Source organism: Rhineura floridana, chromosome 3 (assembly GCF_030035675.1).
Source record: "Rhineura floridana isolate rRhiFlo1 chromosome 3, rRhiFlo1.hap2, whole genome shotgun sequence".
In the NCBI taxonomy this organism is placed as follows: Eukaryota; Metazoa; Chordata; class Lepidosauria; order Squamata; family Rhineuridae; genus Rhineura; species Rhineura floridana.
The window spans coordinates 139,358,425-139,385,747 of NC_084482.1; the positions used below are offsets into that span (position 1 = coordinate 139,358,425).

The window sequence follows — 27,323 nt, forward strand, 5'->3', positions numbered from 1 at the left end:
TTCTTGCCATCAATTCTGAATATGTTGCTGAGATATTGTTGTAAAGTCACATCTCTACTCTTCTTTTTTACAAAATGCACTGGCTCATCTCTTAAGAATTTTTCCATTGTCCCATATCTGTAGCCAATTCCATAGATTTTTTCTATGTCAAACTCCATCACATCATTCCAGTCCAAAAAAATATCCAAGACATTGATAACTTTATCTCTATTATCTTCATTGATTTCTTCAGAGACAACGTTAAGTTCCAAGCAGTAAGCTTTGTTTCTTGTATCCATAGACTCCAGATCTTTTTCCAATTCTACATTTGTTCCAGTCTCCAGAGCCTCTCTCACAGAATCCACTATTTCTTTAAACTCCTGCGTCATTTTGCTAAATTCATTTTTCATCTTCTGTCTACCCTGTCTCAGGGTTTGTTTCGTTATCTCAATCTCATCCATTATTTTCTGAAACATGATTTCTTCCATGGTCTCAGCCCCTTTCCTGATTGCCATTCTTAGAGCCACAAAAACAAAAATTATTTCAGTCACAATTGGGTTAATATTCCAGGCACGATGAAGTCACAATGTAGACAGTACAGCCTGCCTTATCTCTTATGTTCAGGAATACAAAACAAATTTAGTTCCCAGCTTCAAAAGAGTTAGTGGCGTCGTGAACAAGTAGATTCGTCAAAATGAAATAGACCAAAAAGAAAATAATCCCAAACATATAATGCTCCAAAGTTCATAAATCAAATTTATTTTTTTCTCCTCCTCGAAATAGAAATCCCTCTTCCGTTTATATCTTTAAAATGCATTTCCAGGCCAGCTTTTTGCAATAAAAACTAAGATAGGCTTTTTCAATTTCTTTCCTCCTTAGTTTCGTGAATAAAGGAGAAAATTTTTAACTCACCCAGAAGATCTTTATAGCTGATTCAGTGACAAATCTCTTTTTGCAGCAACGATTTAAACCAAATGAAAAAAAAATATAGAAAGAAGGGTGCTTGCTTGTTTAAGTCCGTTCTTCTTTAAAGAAAAGATAAACGTGTCGTTTATTCAGCTAGAGTGTGATGGACGTCCTCCGGCATTGCTGGCTGAACCTTCTCTCATAAATTAATGAGATCCAGTCCTCCCAAACAAAAACAGGCTTTTATGGTTAATCTCTATGTTTCTCCCGAGAGAAAATCTTCATCAGTCAAAAAGAATGTTCTGACTGATTTACGCTGAAAAAACTTCTTCTGAGACGAGAGCTCGTCTTGAAAAGCAGGCACAAGCGAAGTCACCCTTCCCGGAAGTCGTGTCACTGGACTTCCTGAAACAGAAGAATTATGGGATGAAGCACTGAAGATCCTAACCATCACTTCCTGTAATATCATTCACTGACAAGCAGCCCCAGTGGTATTGGGGGCTCCTGGTTTGGGCCCTGCAGTGCTTGATAAGCATCTAGCTTGAAACTTTTCATTCTGTGCTAAGTTCTGAAAGCTAGCATGGAATTAGATTCTGTGGCAAGAATCAGAGGCAATATATCACCCTATCGGGGACATTTCTAGAGTTGCATTGAAATGTGAGGAGCGCGTTTTCACAGATGCTGTCACTCCCTGTGAGTAGCTCCTGCCTTTCAGCAATTGAGAGGAGTGGAGCACGCAAATAGGAGACAAATTTTGTTCAATCATTGTGAAGGGTTGGAGGGAGAAGAATGTGTCCCCTTGCTGTTAAGGCACTGATTGTTCTGTGCTGCAGTGATTTCATTGCCTATGTTCACAGCACGATACAACAAGAAACTAAAAACAGGGCCAGAAACTGAAACTCTATGGAGAAGCATTTCTACCTCTTTCCAAGTGAAGGTAGTGCAGCTTTGTTTATCCTATGTGACAATACTGCTTAGCCAAAAATTGATTTGTAAACATAGCATTGTGATGTCCTCACACTCTCTAAATGATCCCCGGGGAGGAACTGGGCTCCTTGGGACTATGCAGCTTGCCCACGGCTGCACAGCTGGCAGGGCACGTAACCCCTGAGTCACGCCCTGTGGGGGTGATCTTCAGCTGGCCCTTGGAGACACGAGTGGAGGATTTGGACTCACAGACTCTGGACTCCCAGCCAAGCTCTCCTCCCCACTGTGCTATACCAGCTGGCTTACATTGGATACAACCCCATAATTTTATGTGACAAAATTAAGTACTTCTCTGTTGTTTGTTAATATGTTTCTTACATATTTAATGGCTCACCAGAAATTTAATTTCTTACTTCAAATATGAAATCTTGGTCAATACTTGAACTATGGGTTAATATGATGCAAAACAATCGGGTGGACCATTTGTCATATGTGCCCCAAAATGTATCACACACAACTGTAAACTTGAGTCTGGAACCATGTGGAAGAAAATTTAAATCAAATGAAATCCTTTATTTGCATTAGCCACAAGCCACTGCAATTGGAATATACAAAAACAATAAGAAGCAGATATACAGCTTAATTAAATTATCCTACTAAAATTTTAGCATTTATGTAGGATGCCGGCCGATAAAATTAAAATATTTAAAGTTCATCATCATAAACACAAGCTACCATTGTAGATCTTGTTCTAATGGCACCTGCTAAAAATGTTGCAGACATTTCTGTCACCTTCTGCTCTTGGTCTTCAAGAAGAAAAACTACATAGAAGTTAGTTGAACACCCTGGGCAAGATGACAGCAGCGGGGTAATCAGCTCACTTCTCAAATCTATAGAAAGCGCAGAATAGCATTATAGGGGCTACTGTTTCACCACTAACACCTCTGCATGAGCATACACGATTTTGCAGTGGGATTCTTTTCAAACAGCTGACGGTATCATGTTCAATCTTGCTCTAGTAAAAGCTCTTCTATATTTAAGAATTATTAGATTTTGTAATAGGGTGCCAGTGAATTAAGATAACTAAGTGGGAAGCTGGAATACCATGGGCAGAATTTTCTTATAGCAGCCAAATTGCTTTGCTGTTCGATGTCGTAGAGGCACTGTTTGATTAGAACTCTTGCTTTACTAGCTCCCAAGATTAGTAATTGCTGTGGAGATAAACCATAAGAGCAAAGCCTTAATATGACGGCCTTCATCCATCTGCTCTCATGAGGGTCATCAGAACTTGAGAGATCAGACTGGTAGAAGTTAAATTTAGCTGCAATCAATAATTAAAGTCCTCAGCCAGTGGAAGAAAATTTAGCTTTGGGGAGTAGTCTTAGAAAAGAGATGGGCAAAAAAACAGATGGGCAGAGATGGAGTTAAACATCTCCTCTGCCTCCAGCCTCACTATTAAATCTTTATCTCCCAAAACTGTGTGTCCCTAAACAGGGGTGGGGAACCTGTGGTCCTCCAGATGTTGCTGGAGCACAACTCCAATCATCCCTGACCGTTGGCCATGGAGTCAGTCAATACCTGGAAGATAACGATTCTCCACTCCTTCCCTAAAAGGGTGAATTTATGTGTAGCTTGGCTTTGATACAGCATTAGACTAAGCTAAGACTTAGGAGTCTGATGCAGGAAAATTAAGTACTTTAAGGTCATCTTTATAAATTCATGTGAAAATATTTAATGTCAGATTCCTTGAGATAATATATTCTAATGAAGATTCTATAGACTTCCCTTGGCAAAGCCAGATGAAAACAGGAATAGAATGTCATAACACAGAGACTTTTGTAATTCAAAGAGAAAAGAATTGCAGGCATGACTGGGAAAATATCTTCAGTGTGGTTTTTGTTATTCTCAGTGTAAAATTTAGTTTACTGACGCCAAAAGGAAATCTGAATTTGGGATGCTTATACCTATAAACAAATTGTTACGAGATATATTTTCTCAAATATGATTTGTTTTTATTTTAAGGATGTAGTAAGTAAGTAAGTAAGTTTATTGCGGTCAATGACCAGAAAGATATATCATACAGACATAGACAGACATAGGTATTACAAAACAGGGTTAACTATACAGTAGCCACTAAAAGTATGCATATACAAGATATTTAGGCAGATGCTGCAAGGTGCGGCGGTCCCTGGCTTATAAGTACTTTGCGTAAGTCGATCGCTGCAGCAAAAAAATTCACGACCTTATATGTAATACGAGAATCTGTGTCTGCAAAAAAATAATGCACATAGGAAGTTATGTCCCTACCCCAGCAAATTCTAATTTTAAGGATGAAAACCTTACTCTGAAAATATTTTTGTAGAACTTTTCAGACTTACACTCTTGTTAATAAAATTCATTAAAAGCTTTCCAAATTATAGCAACTCCCTTTGAAACCTATGGTTCATACTGGGAGTCAGAATGAAAAATGCAATAGTCATTGAAAAGATTTGGTAGTTATTTTATATCTCTTTCCATCGGGTATGGTCCACCAATTCTTGCACACTTCTTTCATGTGGAGGGGAGATCTGGGGAATTCCTCTGTCAATGTGGGTGAGTAGGAACTTGGTACTGACGTTTCCTTTTGATATATGGTGAGCTTTCTGCATCATCAATCATTATTATCATCATCATTGCTTTACTGTTTGATGATGTGTAATCTAATTCCTGGGTTGTTGTTTTTGTAAAATCCTAGTGCTGTCTATACCCATGTATCATTGAATCAAATGAGACAGGCATGTAGTTGCTGAATTCACAGTATACCACACACGTCAGTGCAAGCCCATATCAGTGTAGAAGAGAGATTAGGTGTATATTATTCAAGACAAAACTAGCAGATAAGAAAGATATGTGGCTGCTACAAGAAACAGCAACCCAGTTTCAAGTTACCCCATCTCCATTCCTCTGTAGTGGCCCACTTTTCATACTTTACTGTGAATGGAGTGATCGCTCCCACTTTGCTCCTCTCCTCTAGCCAACAACAAATCACAACCCCTAGTTTAGTATTATGTCCAAACTAGGGGTTGTGTTTTGTTTCACTCCAAGCAAGCCAAGAACAAACCATGGCTTAGCATTGTAGTTTGTTTGGACTGAAACAAACTGAACTCTCATTTGGACATAACATCAAGTCAGGGATCACAGTTTGTTGCACCAGCTGGCTTGAGGGCAAGAATGAAATAGGAGTCTGCTATGCATTCACAGTCAAGTATGATTAAGTATGGTTTCCTGGGATGTGCAAACACTGCCATAGTGTGGTGCAACTTACCTGGTGCCCTGCCACAAATTCAGGATTTGTTTCCTTCCTTGCCCCTACACCAAACCTTTGGCTGGTGCTGTCAAGGGGCAAGAAGAAACACGGTGTAATGAGACCGGAGCAAGTTCCATTATATGTTAACTTGGGAGGGAAAGAACTTGACAATGCACTGCAATTTTCAGTTTCAGGCCTGTCACTTTTGTTATGTCAAATGTCACCCTCAGTGGCAAACATGCCTCCCATTTCATACTTACTAATCATCTAGCACGTTAACCTTCAGATTCTCCTCATGGGCTTCCAATTTATTACACATTTTGCTAGGAAGAATGAACACTGGATAAGTTGTTTGTGGCTTGTCTAACCTAAGTTGTAATGACACTGACATGTGAGTGCTACCTTCAATTTTCAGCACAAGAATTGACAACAGCGCAACACACATTTAGCAAAAAGATAGCTATAAAATCAAAAGACATCAGGCCTTTTCCCAGTTGTATGGGTCAAAGATCAAATCCATTGGGTGTTCTGAAATAGCATACCTTGAGACTACTAATTAGTGACAAAAATAAAAGATTTTAATGAATCTTTTTATAAACAATGGGAAAGTTCTGACAAATTTCTAGCTCAAGTGTGTCAAAACTGACTCTTATTCATATTCCCAAGCAATGAGCCAGACTATGTTACTGAAAACAACAGCATAGTTTTAACTTCGTCATATTTTTCCATATGAGAACTGCAAATAAAGTGTGATGGCCTCATAGTCTGGATCTTCCATCAGCTATCAGAGGCAATTCCCTGTTCATCATCTAAATTTACTTTCTATGACTTAAGAAGGGAAGCCACATGACACAGTGCAACTTAAGTTGACCTCCAGCATTTGGGTTTTAAAAGCACTTATCCAGGAAATTCTCAGATTGTTAAAAGTATAATATGCTTTGCTGTGAGTTTATTGCAGGCAAACATAGTAGGTCAGTTTAAGAACACATGGATTGTCAGTTGCCTGCTCTATTAAGGGCTATAAAGCTTAGTGTACATGGAAATGTGCTGTAAAAATGAAGACTATAAATAATGTCACTGCTTATAGGAAGGGAAACAAACAGCTCTTCAAAGATAAGGATTGATCTTGCAAAGTACATTCCAGGGTAGCCAACGTAGTGCCCTCTAGAATGGACTTCCAACTCCCATTAGTCCCAGTTAGCAAAGTCAATGTTCAGTGAGGATGTAATTACAGTCCAGCAACATCACATCACCATGTTGGTGACTCTGTTTCCTGAGCTCTAAAACATCTTGCAATGGGTGCCATTGCAGGAAGGTCTTACTGCTCAGGAAGCTGGAAGGAATACTCCAGAGTGAGAAGAGGTGTCTTTGCAAAGGCACACGGAGGCATAAGTGTTCAACGCTTGGAGTGCTGGTTGGTGCCCCACGACACTACAGTGGGGAACACGTCAGCAGAACAGATTTTTAAAATATATAAATAAATGTTCTGTTTTTTAAAATGCCAAATTAGAGGAAGCCTTGGAGGCCACAAAAACCCACTTGGGGCTGATATAGCCCACATGCCACTCCTGGCCCATAGTTTAAAGGCTAGAGTTTGGTTTTCTATGCCATTTCATCCAAAACTCTGACCACACATATAATACATGCACAAATTCACCCCAAAAGAACAAAATGGACATATTTGGATGATGAGATTATTCTTACGCCGGCTTTTGACAATATATGAGGTTTGGGGATACACAGAAAACCATTTCTCCCAAAGACAAAAAAGCAGACAGCTTGACAATGATTTCTCACTGGCGTATGTTGTTGACAACTGACTATTTATTTATTATTTATTTATTTTAAAATATTTCTATCCCACCCTTCTACCCTATAATAGGGCACGCAGGGCAGCTTACAAAAATAAAATCAAACACATACATAATAAAATTGTAAACAGTAAAATCACAAAAACATTAAAATACATAAAATACAATTAAAATACATAAAATACAATATATATGTACACACATATATACATATATATAGGGAGTGGTACTAAAGGGACTACAAATGTAAAATTTAATGTGGGGCATAAAATCAATGTCAGGCTCTACCTTCAGTCCCTCCCAAAGGCTCTCTGGAACAAGATCGTTTTCAGAAGTCTCCGGAAAACCAACAAGGAGGGAGCAGAGCGGACTTCTTGGAGTAGGGTATTCCAAAGCTTGGGGGCCACAGCTGAAAAAGCTCTCTCCCGCGTGACTAAATATATGTACTGTCCATGCAGGGAAAATGATACTGCAGGTTAGAATCCAAAACAAGTATCAGTAGGCAATTATTCAGAAGATTCTCTTGGAAGGAATTGAGGGAGGGGATATTTTCAGAAATGTTGTTGTTATGTGCCTTCAGTCAATTACGACTTATGGCGACCCTATGAATCAGCAACCGCCAGTAGCATCTGTCGTGAACCATCCTGTTCAGTTCTTGTAAGTTCAGGTCTATGGCTTCCTTTATGGAATCAGTCCATCTCTTGGTCTTCCTTTTCTTCTACTCCCTTCTGTTTTTCCCAGCATTATCATCTTTTCTAGTGAATCATCTCTTCTCATTATGTGTCCATCATTTTAGCTTCTGGTAATAGTTCTGGTTAATTTGTTCCAGCACCAATTATTTGTCTTTTTCGCAGTCCATGGTATCCGCAAAGCTCTCCTCCAACACCACATTTCAAATGAGGTGATATTTCTCCTATCTGCTTTTTTCACTGTCCAACTTTCACACCCATACATAGAGATTGGGAATACCATGGTCTGAATGATCCTGACTTTAGTGTTCAGTGATACATCTTTGCATTTGAAGGCCTTTTCTCGTTCTCTCATAGCTGCCCTCCCCAGTCCTAGCCTTCTTCTGATTTCTTGACTATTGTCTCCATTTTGTTTAATGACTATGCCAAGGTATTGATAATCCTTGACAAGTTCAATGTCCTCGTCAGGTTTAAAGTTATGTAAATCTTCTGTTGTCATTACTTTAGTTTTCTTGACATTCAGCTGTAGTCCTATTTTTGTGCTTTCTTCTTTAATTTCATCAGCATTTGTTTCAAATCATTACTGGTTTCAGCTAAGAGTATGGTGTTGTCTGCATATCTTTAATTATTGATAATTCTCCCTCCAATTTTCACATCTCCTTCATTTTGCTCCAATCCTGCTTTCCATATGATATGTTCTGCATATAGATTAAACAAGTAGGGTGATAAAATACACCCCTGTCTTACCTCCTTTCCGATTGGGAACCAATCAGTTTCTCCATATTCTGTCCTTACAGTAGCCTCTTGTCCAGAGTATAGGCTGCACATCAGAACAATCAGATGCTGTGGCATCCCCATTTCTTTTAAAGCATTCCATAGTTTTTCATGATCTACACAGTCAAAGGCTTTGCTGTAATCTATAAAGCACAGGCTGATTTCCTTCTGAAATTCCTTGGTCCGTTCCATTATCCAACGTATGTTTGCAATATGATCTCTGGTGCCTCTTCCCTTTCTGAATGCAGCTTGGACATCTGGCATTTCTTATTCCATATATGGTAAGAGCCTTTGTTGCAGAATCTTGAGCATTACTTTACTTGCAAGGGATATTAAGGCAATAGTTTGATAATTACTGCATTCCCTGGGATCCCCTTTCTTTGGAATTGGGATATATATTGAATGCTTCCAGTCTGTGGGGCATTGTTTGGAAAACTAAACTATATTTGTTGACAAAATTTTGTCAAAATTTGGACAGATTCAGTCTCAGTAACTATTGGTATGCCATCTGTTGCTGGTGATTTGTTTCTTCCAAGTATTTTAACAGCAGCTTCTGCCTCACATTCTAAAATTTCTGGTTCTTCATCATACGGTTCCTCCGTGAAGTGAATCTGTCATCCTTGCATCTCGTTTATAGAGTTCTTCAGTGTACTGCTTCCATCTTCCTTTTATTTCATCTCGGTCAGTCAGTATGTTCCCCTGTTGATTATTCAACATCCCTACCCTTAAGTTTAAATTTCCCCTTCCTTCTTCTAATCTTTTGGAATAGGGCTCTTGTTCTACCCTTTTTGTTGTCCTCTTCTATTTCTATACAATCACTATTGTAATAGTTCTCTTTGTTCCAACTACTAGTCTCTGTATTGTTGCATTTAGGGTTCTGACAGTGTTTCTATCTCCTTTTGCTGTCCTTCTCTCTTTAACCATTTTAAGAGTTTCTTCAGTCATCCATTGAGGACTTTCTCTCTTTTTAACTAGAGGTATTGTCTTTTTGCATTCTTCCCTGATAATGTCTTGGACTTCAGTCCATAGTTCTTCTGGTTCTCTCTCAATTAAGTTTAAAGCCTCAAATTGGTTCCTTATTTGATCTTTATATTCTTCTGGGATGTTATTTAAATTGTATTTTGGCATTATTATTGCTTTGTTCTTCTTTTTAGCTTTACTCTGAATTTCGATATGACCAGTTTATGATCTGGACCACAGTCTGCTCCTGGTCTTGTTTTCAGAAAGTATGGAACTTCTCCATCTTCTGCTTCCAATTATATAATCAATTTGATTCCTATATTGAGCATTTGGTGATGTCCACATGTACAATCATCTTTCTGATTGCTCAAAAAATGTGTTTGTGAGAAACAGGTTATTGGCTTCACAAATTCAGAAATGTACACTTGACTAAATGGTCCTCTGCTTCCTGTGGAGCTACTACAGAAGGTCCCATTCCGTTCTGATGGCATGAAGAATTGACCCCAAAAGTAGCCAAACTGAGATGGCGGTGGGGTAGGGGTGGGTATTCCCTCTTGGCAATAGGATTCACTGAAAGGTAAGTGTGCTGGAAATCTGGAAGTAAATCAGTGTCCATTTTATAGCCATAAAGCCAATTTCCGTCAATTGAGCAATCAGCTGCACAATGATTTCCTTGTGTTTTGGGCTGTCAGAGACCATTTCCCAGGTGTGAGGAAAACGCTTCTTCTGAACTAACAGTATGAAGTAACCAAGGGTGTGTCATGTACTCGCATATGGGAAAGAACCAGAAATCCCAAAATAAATGCCCCAACTTTATTGACTTGGAAACAGTGTGCCAAGTGGTTGTGCAGTGTGTAGGGAGATAATGGTGGGTGCTGCATTTGTCAAATGACTCATCTAATACGCTACCACAATCTGGCTACAACTCATCCCCCCTGCACTTTCCCTCCTTTATTTTCAGAGACTAGATGTTGTCCTCTTAAGATTCAGAGTGATTTAAATTTTTTATAGAAATGTATGTATTGATATTTTATATGTGCTGGTCTAATCATGACGTGCCAGCAACACCAGCCACCCGCTCACCCATCTACCCAGTGGAGCAAATGTCTCCACTGTCCATCTGCTACTTACTTGCCTCAGAGTTTCGCTTTGAGCAAAGGCCGTAGTGGCTAGGAGAGTGCCTATCCACTGTCGTGGTTTCCCATCATGGAGAAAGGCTATTTAAACTTAGGAAAAACAATGTAGATACATTCCCCCTAAGTTTAAACAGCCTTTCTTTGCTGTAGCCAGCTGTGGCAGTGGAGCAGGCACTCTCCTGGTCACTGAAGAAGGACCCCTGTGGCCTTTCCACGGAGCAAGGCATTAAAGCAGGGAGGTGGTGATGAAAGAGGCAGCAGAGAAATGCCTGTGCTTCCACCACTAATCCAGCAGTGGGAGGGGGGAGCAGCAGACATGACAGAACGAAAAGGCGTGTCTTGCACCATCCCTGGCTCTGATTTATGCAGTAGTGCAAATATTAATAGACAAGTTTCTGGACACTGTATTACATTGCTCAGTCTCTGCACGATACTGGGTTGTTGCTTGAACTCATGTACATAAATATTGAGAGCTAGAATTAAAGCTTGGCATCTTCTGAACCACATTTCTGACCTGATGCCATGCTGACTGCATGGCAGTTCTGAAATGAGACAGAGATGTGCTCTGTGCACATGTGATCCCTGCCAAAAGAGGTTCCCACAACTCCAGTGAATAGCGTTCTCCTAATTCAGGTACGCTCATCATTTAACCAACATGAACCATATAGAAAGAATCACTCTGTTGGCCTGTGTGAAAAGGTATCAGCTTTCCCAAGTTTCCTGCCTCCATCTACTTCACAGACTTTTTAAATTTTTATTTTAGTCCAAATCCATTTAGTGGAGAGGGCAGGAAACTGCCCCTTGAAAGAATTGGAGCCCCTCTGTTCTGGGTTCCAGCAGAGTGAAGAAAATATCTCTGAGTTTTCCTTATAACTAACTACCCACCTTTGTTGCACACATGAAAACCCATGCTGCCGAACCCAGGTGTTCTCCTGAGCTGTTCCTTACAGTCTATTGCTGCCTGCACTTTTTATGGGCTGATCATTGTGCTTCCATTCTTCTTAATGCACTTTCGCCATAAAAAATCCATATTGTAGAGCTGTAAAAGACAATGAACAGATGATTAGAACTGCCTGTACAAAGAGTATTACAACTGCATGTTGGGTGCAGTTTATTCCTGTTGTAACATTTTTCTTTTTCTCCTCCCCTTCAGCTATCAGGTTTGGGCGAATGCCACAAGCTGAGAAGGAGAAGTTGTTGGCGGAGATTTCAAGTGATATCGACCAGCTCAACCCTGAGTCTGCTGATCTGCGAGCCCTTGCCAAGCTCTTGTATGATTCATACATAAAGTCCTTCCCACTGACCAAAGCCAAGGCGAGGGCAATCTTGACAGGAAAGACAACAGACAAATCAGTTAGTTCTCTCTGCTTCCTATTCTCTTCCTCAAGCAAATGATTTACCATACTAACAGATCAGTATTTTATGTTTTTATTTTTATTTTTTTTAAAAACCTCCTGCATTTGGCAATTACATATTTCAAGCCATGAAACACAGGAAATGTTTTTAGATAGGATAAGTAAACATTATTTGAAATAACCTAATAAAATATTTGAATGCAGTACAAGAATGTGAAGGTCAGCATAACCTTTCTGGACTGGCTGAGCCCCACTTCTTCCTGTTCTGTCACCCCTTTTCCCATAGGTTATCTCCCGCATTAATCCAACAGGGGTATCTGTTAGAGAAGAAGCTGTAATACCCATTTCAAACATCCTGACCATCAGACACTGTGTATGCAAGATTCAAGCTTACGCAGTTGCAACTTCTGGCTTTTATTTCTTGTCATTTATGCTGGTACTGCTGCCAGCCTCGGCAGATTTTATACTAAAATGTAATCATTATTTTTTATTCAAATGATATGCCTTGAATCAGCTCATTTTTTCTTACAAGAGAGGAAGTTCTATTTACTGAGCAAATCTTTTGATGGACCTCTCTATTTGTGATCTGCGGCACTGTGTTGGTTCCGATGGGCACACAGAGCTCCTGCATGCATGGGCTTCACGCTTGACTTCAAAATGAGCACAACCTTTGGGGCATGTGGAGCTTCACCCACCATGAAAATTAGGCCTGCAATATGTAATTGATTAAACAGTTAGGTTGATCACCTAAAAGCTGTCCCTGATTAATCAGCTCAATATTTGCTTTTAAAATTAGTGGGTTGTATCCAAAGGTGCCCTTCTGTTCACTGGAGTTCTTCCTGCATGGAAGAACTCTTCCATGAACATGAGGGACTTGGATCCAGCAGAGCATCCATGAACAGAAGGCGATTTTTGAAGGGGAGGCAATTTTTTTCAAATGTCCCTGTACAGTTCCCCCCACTCCACTTCCACACAATTCTGGAGGATCCCCCAACCCTCCAGAGTAGGGTCATGTTTTCAGGGATTTTCAGGGCTGTGTGGGGAAAGAGCCGTCGAGCACCCCATTCCATTAATGAAATTCTTCTCATGGAACTCTTGATTCAATCTGTTAGTTTTCAGTCGAAGTGCTTATAAAACTGCAGATGTCAAACACTGTCTTTAAACTAGATGCATTCTCCCATCTCTCACACACAGGAGAAACACCTTTTCTAAGATGATGGCCACTGCCCTTCATATGTGCATCATCTAAAATCAAAGGAAGTGTGCTTCTTGCTTAAGAAGCATTGATCCAACCCATGTAGGAATTCATGCAACATCGACTAATACAATCAATGAAGCAATTAAAACACATATGATAGATTGATTTAAAATATATTTAACTGGGCTGCAGGCCTAATGTATAGAAAAGCTCTTGCTGGCAAGAAAGCTCTCTTTGTATATGCTTCAAGTACTTTGTTCACAAAGAACTGTTGCATTAAATCAAATGAACTGGGATTCATCAGGTTTCAAAAACTGTTCTGTGTGGGAAGTTGTATTTATCTGTTATTTAGGAATTATGAGTAAGCCTTGGGTTTGTGATGAATTGTGTTTAATGTGATTATATATTTAAGTGGCTGTATGTGACCAGAGGAAGTAATTTCATGCTATCGGTCACTACCAATGAGCTTGTGAAAGTATCGATAAGAGCTAACAAATCCTTACTATGACTAATGATAAAATGTGTCATAAAACCTGATTTCTCCAGTGATCTCCAGAATCTGGGATCCTCTTGGCTACCATCTTAGAGTTCACTTTATTATGATTACTAAATCCTTGACCCTTATTATCACCCCATTCTGCCTCTGTTAATAATGATGATTATGATGATAAATAAATAAATACAATATGTAATTAGCATACACTTAAAATAATAATAAAATAGTGACAATATATATTTAACATACCCAACAAATAAAAGTATTAGGCTGCCTCAACATTCACAAGACATTCTGTATTTGGATGCACATACCAGAGCAGGGTCAGTTCCAGCGAGTGGCAAGGTTGGGTATTTACCAGGGTCCCAAGACCAACAGAGTGACCACACCCTACCAGTGCTCCTGTTTTCACTTTACTCAGCGTATCCAAGGAGATCAGATGCAGCCGAAGAGTATTTTCTGTTATCTTCCAGATTAGGAGGCCTACCAAATCTTGACGCCATTGAATAGGCACATATATGGATAAATTGTAGCATTTCCTTTCAAAATGCTCACAATTGGTGATGAGAAAAGGATTGCACCACCACTTTGCAAATGTTTTAATCAGAAAATCTGGGAGTTTTCCACACATGGGTCTTTCATGCCTGATGTATTATGTTTGTATTTTGTCCTTGCAGAGCTTGGAAAAGTTACTTTTTTGAACTACAACTCCCATCAACCCAATCCAGTGGCCATGCTGGCTGGGGCTGATGGGAGTTGTAGTTCAAAAAAGTAACTTTTCCAAGCTCTGGCTTGGGTGCTTGTGTCCAAGTACATGAAACAGCTCCAAAGCACCTTTACATATGAAGCTAAAACCACTTACATACATTTACATAAACAGTACAAGGCAAATTTTAAAGCAGTTTATGGCTCACATATGAAAAGACTGAACCTGAATTTTGCCACTTTACTCCAAATTCCTTTGGTAGCATTGGACAGATGCCTTGCTGCTGAGACGTAAAAGTAATACAAAAGAGACGCATAAGGCCATATTTAATCTTTATCAAATAAAAAAGTATGGGAGTTTAAGAAAAACTTTACAGATAGGCAGTGATTCTGTGCTTAAACCAGAGATTACAATCTCCGCAGATATTAATGTAATAGTACAGAATCCAGTTTATAGATTTGAGACAAGTTGGGTCTGCAACAAATTGTTGAAGTGTGGCATTCTGATCTTCATGATTCCCATCACTCCATTTGATTCCTTCTTCCCACACAGTTTTCTGTTTACCTCCACAGCATTCTGTGGCCAATGAACACACTCAGCTATTATTGGACTATTTCTTCCTCCCCACCCCACCCGTCCCCACTGTTAGGATTTTTTCCCTAAAGACTTTTTTTTACTTCTGCAAATCTTGGTTTCCTGAGGTCTTCTGATACCTCCCTCTGGTGTGTGGGCATTGCTCTTTGGGTTACACAAGCAGTGGCACTAACAGCCTGGATATCAAAAACAGAGGGTATGATTCTGAGGCCAAAGTAAAGTCAACATATTAAACATCTCTTTCAACAACAACAGGATAAGGGAATAAGGAAATCACAACTGCAGCACATGTAAAACATTTATGCATATAGTATATATTGCTCTGTGCGACTTTAGCGTATTATAAAACATTATAGCTTTACTATTCACATAATAATACCATAAAACATTTGAGCCTTATATAGACTATTGCTGATATCATTACTCTCTCCCTTCATTTTCTGCAGTCAGATATGTTAATTTATGCACAGACCTGGTCCTAAACATGTTTTATTAAGCCATTATGTTTTATTATGCTATTGTGTATTGGACAACAGCATGCATTGCACGCTCTGTTTTCAACCCAGTAAGACTTCAACGTAAGTGGTTTGTAAATCAGGCTCCATAAACATGATTGGCAGTTCCTCCTTATCTATATTGTATCTGAATAACTACGCCTTCATCATACTGGGCACAATCCAACCAAAGTTAAGCACTTTCTATGTACCACTGACTAGGGATGGGGATGAAATTCTATTCACTTCATGTTTTAATACCTAATTCACACCTCCCAAAATAATATGTGAACTAAAACTCAATACTGTGCTTCAAAATTCACATATCTCTGAATTTTGTGATGCAGTTTCCCAACCAAGTAATGTGTACAAAAAAATACATTAGGGGAAATTGTGTGTCAAAATGTATACATTAATGAAAAGATCCTACAACAGGGAAATTGAGCAGGATTCTCAAGCATGTGGTGACTGGATTTTATATTGCTTTGAATCTACATTTGGGAATTAATGATGCAGTCAGAGCCACACAGTAAACTGGCATCCTTGGAAGTAAACCTAAACTGTAGTTCTATAATATTTTGCAAATGTTTCCACCATATTTTTGAGATGGGACAGTAAAATCAATGGAGAATTGTACGCTCAGTCTGGTGTCTGCTAAGACTAGATTGTATTGAACTGAGATCAAACTGTTATGCATACAAGGAACATAATGTAGACAGTGTTAAGCACCACTAAGTTCCGTTGATTTCAACAGTTCAAACTTAATCTCATGCTAATTCTCCCATTGATTCTGCCACGTTTTGGTCTCTCTCTGTCATTTTTCCAGTCAGTGTATTGATTAAGTTCAGTGTGTTATATTTCTGCATCAGTTTGATGGATTTTTGGGTAAAATAAAGTCTTCTAAAACAAATTCATCAGCAGTTTAGTGTGCATTTCTCTTAATGTACACAATTTTGCCTGACATGCACTTTTTTTGGAGATTTTAGACCATATGGTCAGTGATGTAGGTTTAAAAGATAAAGCCAGTATTTACTAAATGACAGAAATTAAATACTATAAGACTAGAAGAGACTGGGGAGCAGTTTCCAATGGCCAAGGTGAGAATCATTTTCTCTTCATAGCGCTATAGTCCACACACACCATCCCACCCTAGTCCATGTCTAGTCCCAATTCATTTTTCCCTGCCCACTAACAGTCAATTAGTTTCATGCAATTTTCTTTCTACTGTTGTACCATTCTGGCACTTCTTAGCCATGAATGAGCTGCTGGATTTCCCCTCTTGCTGGATTTATGTATCAAAATGTCTAATCCAGCTCATTCTGAAGACCATTATAAGCAACAACAATCCAACAAATCTAATAAATGCACTTTTAAAAATTATTTGGGCCAATTTTAAGTAAATATATTGGCTTACTCTAGGACATTAGGCTACAATTGCTCAGGTTAGCACATACCTTTATCTTATTTTATCCATAGACTAATTCCGTGAAATAGGTTAAGTGAGGTGGTAAATTTCTGCCCGAGTTTCATGTACTCATATCCAGCACCCTGGTTACTACGACAAAGTGACTTGGGGCAGGAACTCAAAGCTGATATTTAAATTGGACGTAGTAGTAGGTATCTTGAAATCCAGCTAAATTCATACATATTTTTCTATTTCCATAACTCTGCTTTTAGCTTTCTGGACTGTCACATTTTAGATTTATTACACTTTATGTCATACTTCTAAGGGACTCGGGACAGCACACATGCTTCTTTCCTTTCCCATTTTATCCTCATAAAAACTCTTTGATGATTAACATGAGAGACAGTGACTATTTTAAGATCACCCATTGCGTTTCATGGCTGTGTGGGGATTTGAACCTGGGTCTCCCTGATTCTGTGCTAACATAACACCCATTATATTACACTGGCTCTCTGATTTGCAGTAATCAAAAAAACCCACTTCATGCTAACTCATTTATTATGAAAATAAAATAGGTGCTTACATCAAAGTAACATGGCAGTTTGTGATGTATAATTAGGTAATTAGCTGACACCCTCCCTTTTCCCCACCTTAAAAATTATTTATTTGCTGTCCAGAAAACCTTTGTATGCTTTATGACAGCTGGAGGCCAAGTGCAATGAGATACACACCTAATAATTCTAGTTAGTTTGCAATATTTTCAAGAGCTTTCAGCGTTAGGTATGCCCAGTGATTTTGTGTGTGGCAAGATAAGCTGAACTGGTCAATTTGGATCTTGTAAGAGACTTTGTGATGTTTGAACATCATGCTAATGCACTGCTCATGCCATTTATATAGGGTGTACTCATGTGACATTGTTTGTCTCTGAACATTGAAGAACCAGACACCAGAATAGAATTTACCAGCATAAAACAATAAATGAAAAGACAACCCCTATAAAATTGTCTTTTTCGAGCTTAGTTTAAAAGTACTATACTTGGAGTAAATGCTCATTCAGTAAATAATGAGTAAAACTTTTATTATTGTTTGTACTGTAATGGACTTTGTGCTCTGAAAACATCAAAATGTTTACTATGGACACAATTTAGAGTTATGTTCCTCCTCTTAATTGTGGCCACATCTGCGTCACATGTAAATGATTGGTAATGCTCAAGTAGTTTGTGCAGTGTAAAATTACTAAGTAACCAACCTTTCTGTGGAATGTTCTGCTCTCACAGGCTATGGCAAAATAAACTTGCCATACAGTTACAGAGTCCATTTCAGCTTCTCTAATTTGCACTACTTTGTACCTTCTTGCCACGCCAGCACAATGATATTGCAGCAGGGTATTCCTAGCCCAAGTGTTTCCTTGCTGAACTGAAACATGTATTTTACATTTTCGTGACGATCGTGAAATGATTTTCTCCTACGCTGTTTAGTTGCTTCAGTATATGTGAACTGATCATCATTTATTTAATACATCTGTACCATTTGTATCTCTGTCTTCATCCAAATAACAGTGCAATGAATAGGAACAGATGTTATTAATTATATGTTGCTTGAGTTGTCTAGAGCAGCAACTCAAGCTGGTGTTCACAAATGAGAATAACTGTGTATAAGCAAGTATCAAATAAGCTCCTTGATTTTTAAACACAGTTACTTGAAAGTCCAGTTTATTAGCGTGGCATGAGCAATGCAGCTGTGCCTTCTACTCCTTAGCATATTTAACTGGAAGTTCAAGTTATTTTAATGGCATTAATGAGTTTTACATATGCATGTCCTTTACTTGTTGATGACAAATATCATGTATTATAGCTATCCTAGATCGGGTGCCTCAAAATGTTCTGTTTCAGTGGTGGTTGGAAAACCACAATTATTCCTAAATAATGTATACAGGATAATGGCATTGAACTACAGGGTTCAGTAAGACTAGTGAAACCCAACTAAAACGTTTCCCAGGTTTCACACATATCAAGCTACCGTGTCCAGTGGCAAGAGATGATGAGAGTTACAGTCCAACAATTTCTGGAGGGCATCATGTGTTGACATTTATACATTTCATGGATCTGAGAAATATTATTCCTCAGTTCCTCTAGACATACTGGATATACTCACCTAAGACTCTATAGCTTTTTAGATACAGTGACGATTCTGCAAGCACAGATTTCTCCTTCATTTTCTAAATACGATCTTTAGTTCTCTAAAGTGCTTCCAGAATTATCATTAATTCTTGAAAAGCTTGCTATATGTATCCAGAGGGCACTACTGCTCTACATGATACACATTTTAAGTACTTTTAGGACAATTAAGTAGTGTTAGTGACCACATCTATGCGCTGTTAACTAAAATGGAATTATTTCTCTAACTTTGCCAATTGTTACATTTGGATTGAAACTATTTTGAGGCAGCTCTCAAACATTATCAACTGAAATATTTTTCCAGTCTAGTCAGTAGTAGTTTCCCGGCTTCTTATCATGTTTTGTTACTAGGCTATGATATCTCTTTGATTCTGCCATATTCAGGCTTTAAAGGGTGTTAGTCTCTTTAATGATTATTCTGAACACTGAATTCTTCTAGGACGACTATTTTATCAGGATAATCAAAACAGTCAGATAAAATAATGTGTTCCCAGAATTATAAATACAAAATGTTCCTAGTTTTCTTTCACATGTTTACTTACTTCTTTTTTTTAATAATGTTTACCTTAAAGAAAATCATGGTTGTGTTTAGAGGAATGCAATCACTTTGTTTGCATGGAGCAATTTGTAAAATTAGTACCCTCCTTAAAAAGCCTAGTTTCTTTGCAAGTATGGGAAAATGTTATGAACTGATTTGCTCACCTTGCAGATGGTTTAAGCATCCTAATCCTCTTCGTTTTCATTGCTCTCTGAGGCTTTTAACTCCCAAAATTACTCCTCTAGGTATGTCAGTAGAATACATACACATTCCCTGTCAACTTCTTTCTGTTCTTGAACTATAATTAATCTTTCTCAATTTCTGTGTATCTAGTTTCAGTAGCACACTGTACTTTATTTAGGAAGGAAGCCTGACAATCTATTGTATTTTTCTTTCTCAGCCTTTTGTCATTTATGACATGAATTCCTTAACGATGGGAGAGGACCAGATCAAGTGCAAACATCTGGCGTCCATGCAAGAGCAAAATAAAGAGGTTGCCATCCGTATTTTCCAGCGCTGCCAATTTCGTTCAGTGGAAGCAGTTCAGGAGATCACGGAATTTGCCAAAAGCATTCCAGGTTTTGTGAGTCTAGACCTGAATGACCAAGTAACTCTCCTGAAATATGGTGTCCACGAGATCATCTATACACTCCTTGCCTCCATGATGAATAAAGACGGTGTTCTCATTTCCAACGGACAAGGATTCATGACTCGGGAATTCCTGAAAAGTCTCCGGAAACCTTTTAGTGACTTTATGGAGCCCAAGTTTGAGTTTGCTGTCAAATTCAATGCACTGGAATTAGATGACAGTGACTTGGCAATATTTATAGCTGTCATTATTCTTAGTGGAGGTAAGTATGAAAGTGCCATAGTTATCCTTGGGCTGGAATAAAACTTGCACCAGGAATGCACTAGTTGTGACCCACTAAGATGAACTCAGCATACCAGCCAAGTGTTTTGGCCTGAAAGGTGCTTGATACCTTTCCTGTTTTAACATTCCCAGGCAGGAAATGAAAACGGAATTTGCTGAGTCCTGGTGCACTGCCACATAAAACACATGAGCTATCTTGAGATATTGATAGCAAATACTGTAAAAATATTTGATAGGTAGACTCTTCTAAGGTCCAATTCACATTATGGTAACTTCCACACCATACATTAAAAGCACATTTCAAGCACACTGCTGCCCCCAAAGAACCCTGGAACCTGTAGTTTCTTAAGAGTGCTGAGAATTGTAGCTCTGTGAGGGTTAAACTACAGTTTACAGGATTCTCTAGGGAAAGGCATGTCCATTAAATGTGCTTTAAATGTATGGTATGGATGTGACCTGAATATTTCCTTTAGTAGTAGGATGTGTAGGGTGGATGGAGGAGCAAAACCTCGTGGCACACATGATGCAACATCTGGCTTGATATGCAATTGATGTGGAAAATGAGAAGGAGTGACGGGCCAGGTATTACAGACTCTCTTGGGGCAATTTCCCCCACCTTACTTATGTCACTGAAGTGAATATAAAAGGATGGGGAAATAACTGAAGCATCTGCCTTTTAAATGCAAATGAAATGTGAAATTGCCTTTCCTGAGGTTATATCTTCCAGGATTTATATGGATTCCTGTCGACGTTGCTGAGGCTTTTACTGGGACCCTTTGGGTCTGTATGTGGCTACTACCCCATGTGTTTAGCTACTGAACTGCATTGTCACAGCATATGCCTAAGCAGCTTAGTATCTGCAGACCCTGTACTGAACATGCCCACCAAGGCTAGCCATTGGATGCTCCTGGACAGGAAGGAGTATAAGAGGGCTTGAGCAACAAGTCTTCCTGAGCTTTGGTCTTGTTCCTGTGTCCTTTGGTTGCCTTTCAGTCCTGGTGTCAGTCTTGTTCCCTCTGGTTTGTTCTCTTGTTCTGACTACTCGTTCTGTTCCACTGCTCCTGATTCACCTCACACTGCTGCCCATGGCCTAGCCCTGACAGTTCCATCACAAGCTATAGCCCAGGAAGCCACCTTACAGCTATCTGAACATTTAGTACTGCCTATCCTGGCAATGGCTCTCTGGGATCTCCAGCAGAAGTCATTTCATGTCACCTGCTACTGATCTTTTTAACTACATATGCCAGAGACTGAACCTTTGGAAACATGCGCTCTACAACTGAACTGCAACCCTTCCCCAGAAAGAGTGCCAGCTATCTCCGAGGAAAGGCAGTTGTTCCAAGTCCTCCAAGTACCACAGTTGTACCCCTGACTTGCACTAGCTTGTCATATGCATAGCTGAGTACAACTCATCCAGCAAACCCCTCATGCATCTTTCCATCTCCCTTTCCCCTTGCCCAGCTGCATTTGGTCTTTTACATGGTTTACATATGCCAGGTTTAAAGGGCTTAATCATTGGTTGGCACTTCTCCCTTGTTCGCTTAAAGCACTGTGACGTGTTTTCATTAGATTAAGATCACATTTAGCAAGCGCATATGCTGTCAGAATGCCTTTACGTGAGGACCATTTTGGAATAAATTGGCCCCTAAGGACTTTGAATTAACTGAGTAAAGACAATTGGGATACCTACTATATTTCTTGGATAGTTGCACTGAAATTTTTGAAGCCCAAAAGGACCTTTTAGAATATGCACTGGTGGTCTTGGGATATTTTTCTTATATTAACAAAAAGCCTACAAATTAGAAACAGACTGTTAACTCCCTTATCTGCTTTAATAGTATCCAATCTTTGACTGCAAACTGGAATTTGTACAACTTCAGAAATGTTTTGTTTTCTATTATATAAAATAATATGGCACAAGTCATTTGTCTCCCAGCAGTATAATATTCTGCTAAAATCTTTTAATTAATCTGTGCCTCATTCATCAAGTATTTGTCAATTTGACAAATTTGGGTAATTATAAATCATAGCAATCAATGACTAAATAGTCCATACTTCAGTCATCAATGCCTCTGAAGCTGACCTATTTATTTATTTTATTTTATTTATTTCGTTTCATTTTTAGACCGCCCATAGCTAATAGCTCTCTGGGCGGTGTACAAATAGGATTAAAATACAATAGTATAATAAAATCAATAACACATAACAGCAAGTTAACTAACAACGTTAAACATGAAAACATTAAACATTAAACATTAAAATGCCTGGGAGTATAGCCAGGTCTTAACCTGGCGCCTAAAAGAAAGTACCGTAGGCGCCAGGCGTATCTCCTCAGGTAAGCTGTTCCAGTGTTCGGGGGCCACCACAGAAAAGGCCCTAGATCTAACAACAATCCTCCGGGCTTCCTGATGAGTTGGTACCCAGAGGAGGGCCTTAGATACTGAACGAAGTGGACGGGTAGGTTTATAGCGGGAGAGGCGTTCCACAAGGTATTGCGGTCCCACACCGTATAAGGCTTTATAGGTCAAAACCAGCACCTTGAATCGAGCTCGGAAACAGATGGGTAGCCAGTGCAGGCGGGCCAGGACAGGTGTTATGTGCGCAGACCGATGGGTCCTCGTCAACAGCCTGGCTGCCGCATTTTGCACTAGCTGGAGTTTCCGAACAGTCTTCAAGGGCAGCCCTACGTAGAGCGCATTACAGTAGTCCAATCTAGAAGTTACCAGAGCGTGAACAACTGAGGCGAGATCGTCACTGTCCAGATAGGGGCGTAGTTCCTATATATAAAAATGATGCCCAATTGTACAAAATCTGCCTGATTTGAATATCCAGGTAATAATAGTGGTTAAGGTGTAGGACTAGGACCTGGGAGACCAGGGTTTGATTCCCCACACAACCATGAAGCTCACTGGGTGACCTTGGGCCAGTCACTGCCTCTCAGCCTCAGAGGAAGGCAATGGTAAACCTCCTCTGAATACCATTTACCATGAAAACCCTATTCGTTGAGTCGCCTTAAGTCGGAATCGACTTGAAGGCAGTCCATGTCTACAAAAGTTTGATTTAACTACCAGATGTATTTTAGTGGACTATTTCTAACTAAGTCATACTCATAGTAGATCCCTTCAGTTTAATTAATGCTGGATATCACCCATTCTAATGATACCAGGGGGACATTGTCAGCAGATAATGAATAATCTCCCACATCACCCATTGAAATATCAACAAGTTTACTGGAAAATAACCAAGAAATTGATCTTTATCAGAATGAAGAGGTGGGAGAGAGGGAGAAGGTGATATTTTCAGCTAGAATATAAAATATTTTGAACTCCCCCCCCCTTTTTAACTATCATATGGTATCTATTCTGTTTCTTCTGAAGTTTCTAAAGTTTTAGGGAAAGAGATGGTGACATTCAGAGTAGCTTTTCATGGCCTATGGCCTGGTTCAGATGAGACGTTCCCCCAGTTGCTCTCCTGCACGTGACATCTGTCCTCTCACACTAGCCACCCAATGTGCCTATCTGACCTCCGAGGTCACCAGAAGGCTTGTCAGTTCCCAACTGCCTTGAACCATGGTGGCTGACTACATAATACTTTTATTTATCTAAAATATTTCTGTACCATATTTCAAAATGTTCATCAGGTGGGGTGCAGAGTGAAATTAAAACCAATTAATAAAACCTTAAAACCAAATACTAACATTAAATAAAACATTGTCAGAAAAGCACTGAAGTTGCACATATTCCTGTTTTCAAGTTGTAATTCCAATAATCACTTGAATAATATAACACATTAACAAACCACTTTAAAATCTAAGAGAACAAATGACTTAAAGATTATAATTATAAATCAGAGGTTTTCTTCAGAATCTCTCTGTGTGTATGCTTAACCTATTCTGATCCCAATTGTGTCATTTTGCCAAGATGCTGGTTGTTAACAAAAAAGAATACAAGACATATTTTAATATGTACATCTGAGGATAATTTTTGAGCCCCAAACCTGATTTGTGCTGTATTCATTATGGTTAAACACACAAATGCTGAGTCATACTTGATTCGTACCAGCACTATGATAAGGGTTCTCAGCCAAATGCCTATACTTACTCTAAATTACTTCCAGTAGCAATTGCTGTTAGAGATAAGAAATACACAGTAATTTTACATGTGTGCATGGAACGTAAAATAATTCTTATGAACAATTCAGAAGTCAATGATTAACATAAACTACAGTTAACTTTGAGAAGACTGAAGAACCAAAGAGGCTTCTGCGTTAGAAAAGGCATCCCTCAAACTGTTTTCATTTTTTTCAGGCCCATAATTTGGAACTGTATTGTTACAACCTTTCCATAATTTGTAGTGTTTCAGGTGTCCTTATAACTTTAGTGACATTGGCTTGTTAGTAGTTTTAATATAAAGGTATTATGGACTTTTTAAAGGAGCCCTAGAACGTTATCCCTTGTCACTTCTGTTTGATTTATCATAAAGTATTTTGAGAACTGCATTGTTAAAGCTGTTGGGAAAGACTTCCGACTGGAACCCTGGCAAGTTACAACCTGTCAGTGTCAGCAGCAGCCTGACCTGGTATAAGGCAGCTTCCTGTGTTCCTTTTTTGAATGTTCCAGCATAGGTATTCAAATACCAACTAAGTTTTCTGATTTCAGAAAAAAATAATGGATGGAATTCAATTGATGTTACTCTACTGACAGAAAGCATCCATCAGCAGAACAGGGGAGGAGGTGGTTTGGGGCAATTTCTTCTCCCTCCTGCAGGATACTCCTGCAGATGGATGTGTGTGTGTGTGCTGTGCAGTGGACAGCAGGAATTGCCAAAAATGGCCTCCCTCCCCGTTCTGCTGACAGATGTCTTCTGTCAGTGGAGTGGCATCAACTGGATTCCACTCAATGGGTGAAAATAATAAAAATTGCCTTCATTTGGTCTTACTTTATAAATAACTTTTTATTTATTTTTAAGTGAGCCAAACAAATGAGGAATTCTCTAGCAATTCAAATACCCTGGAAATAGGATATAGACTTCATGCTTGTTTGAGTTTTATATTGCTGATTCATATCCAGAATCCAGATGTTTCAGTATAATCTGGCAGATTGGCAACCACCTGTTTAAAGCAATACAATCCCCTCAAAAGCCTAATAAGTAACATCTCTAAATATTAAGAGCTACGACATCATTGAAGTACATACTTCATAATCTTTCACACATAGAGATAGAACCGGAAATGTTCTGAATACAGTATTCATGATAGTTAATCATGGCTGGAAATACTCGTTGGAAAATAGTCGTATGAGAAGTGAAAATCTGTGTGGAGGAATGTGAACATCTTTTCATTTCTCCACAATGGAAGGAAATAGGAAGTGGTCATATTTCTTAAACTGAGCCAACTGAACCATTGGCTGTGCTGTAATTCCTGAGCAATGTGTAGACCCTTCTATGAGTTACACTTGATTTTGATTTCATACAAAATCTTTGAGATAAATATAGATAATTTGTTCATTTGCAAAAATGACGTGAAAATATTAAAAAAGAAAAAGGCAAATGCCAGCTGTTACAAAAGTAATTGGAAGGGAACAAAGTACAGGGTCAAAAAATGGTGAAGGTGCCATCAGCATATCCAGGTGAAATTCCAGCCAATAAGCTGTTTCTCAGGGAGGTGGAGGTTGACGGCTCCCGTGCCATGTCTCCCTAATAGCTTGCAATTTTAATTGTTTTGAAAGGACTTTAGGGATGCCCTAACAGTGCAGTCAGGAGAAATAGTAACAGCACACTCAGGCAAGGGAGGGCAAGAAATTCAGAAATGTGCCAACCATGTCACCAAGTAACTCACAAATGACTCCAACCAGCTGCCTTAATAGACATTTTCCAGTCCACACATGAAAGGCTTCCAGAAAAAATGCTAGTGGAAGTGTCCCCAGAACTCTTTGAGAACTTCTGGGATTATCGACCTTTAGAGCTGATTTCATGGAATGCACAGCTCTGAGATTTAGAAGACTGCCCCCTACCCCAGCAGGCAACAAGCCTCAGGTGAAATATATCTCCTGATTCAACATAAGATTCTACATTCTACAAGGGGCATTATTTTGTGTGAAAATTAAAACCTACAAAAATTCCTCCTCAGTCATAATGTAATATTTCAGTGTAATATGTCTGAAATGTTGCAGAAGGTTCTACAAACAAGTGGGGGTTTATCTATTTTTAAAAAAACTGTTTTGTTCACTTCTAGATCGCCCTGGATTACTGAATGTAAAGCCCATTGAAGAAATTCAAGACAATTTGCTGCAATCTTTAGAACTCCAGCTAAAGCTAAATCATCCAGAGTCATCGCAGCTGTTTGCAAAATTGTTGCAGAAAATGACAGACCTCAGACAGATTGTAACAGAACATGTGCAGCTGTTGCAAATTATAAAGAAAACGGAGACAGATATGAGCCTTCATCCACTCCTACAAGAAATTTATAAGGACTTATATTAAGGGGCATAGAATTTCTAAACCATTGACATGATGTACGTTGTTCAAATTGCACTATTTCAGAGGGAAAATATTACATACCTAAGAAATTACTGTGAAGAAAAAGCATTTAAAGAGAGAGGGGCAGAGCTTTACTATTATAGATCTATTTTATGCATATTGTTTATAAAGACACATTTACAATTTACTTTTAATATTAAAATGTCTATATATATATATATATATATCATTAAATTGTTGGCAGTATTTTCCAGTTTAATTTTTTTATGTCTTATTTTATAAACCAGAATGGATTTTTCAGTCTGATTAAAAAATATCATTGAAGTTGGTTAGCTGTGCAGTGCAATTTTCAGCTTCACAATTTTTTTTTAAAAAAGATTTGCTTGCTTTATTTATTTATCTCTAGGGAAATTTTTCTATGTATTTTATGTAGTGTTATAAAAATAACAGGAGTCACTGTGTCATCCCAGAAGGTTCAAATGAGAATTCTCAGGCCCAGTTTCTTTTTTCTTTTTGCCAGTTTTTTAATTCACTCAAGGAAGGTG

General features: G+C 38.8%; 1 protein-coding gene across 6 annotated transcripts in view; it reads left to right on the plus strand.

Moving 5' to 3' along the window:
* The window catches only part of PPARG (peroxisome proliferator activated receptor gamma), a 97,056-nt gene extending 69,954 nt beyond the window's left edge, over positions 1–27,102 (plus strand). For all 6 annotated transcript variants that reach the window (XM_061618098.1, XM_061618095.1, XM_061618096.1 and 3 more), the window contains 3 exons: positions 11,622–11,821; positions 19,832–20,282; positions 26,534–27,102. In XM_061618098.1, the coding sequence (XP_061474082.1) occupies positions 11,622–11,821; positions 19,832–20,282; positions 26,534–26,781 (899 nt within the window). In that variant the 3' untranslated portion in view covers positions 26,782–27,102. The remainder of the gene's footprint in view (positions 1–11,621; positions 11,822–19,831; positions 20,283–26,533) is intronic.
* Positions 27,103–27,323: the final 221 nt, after the last annotated feature.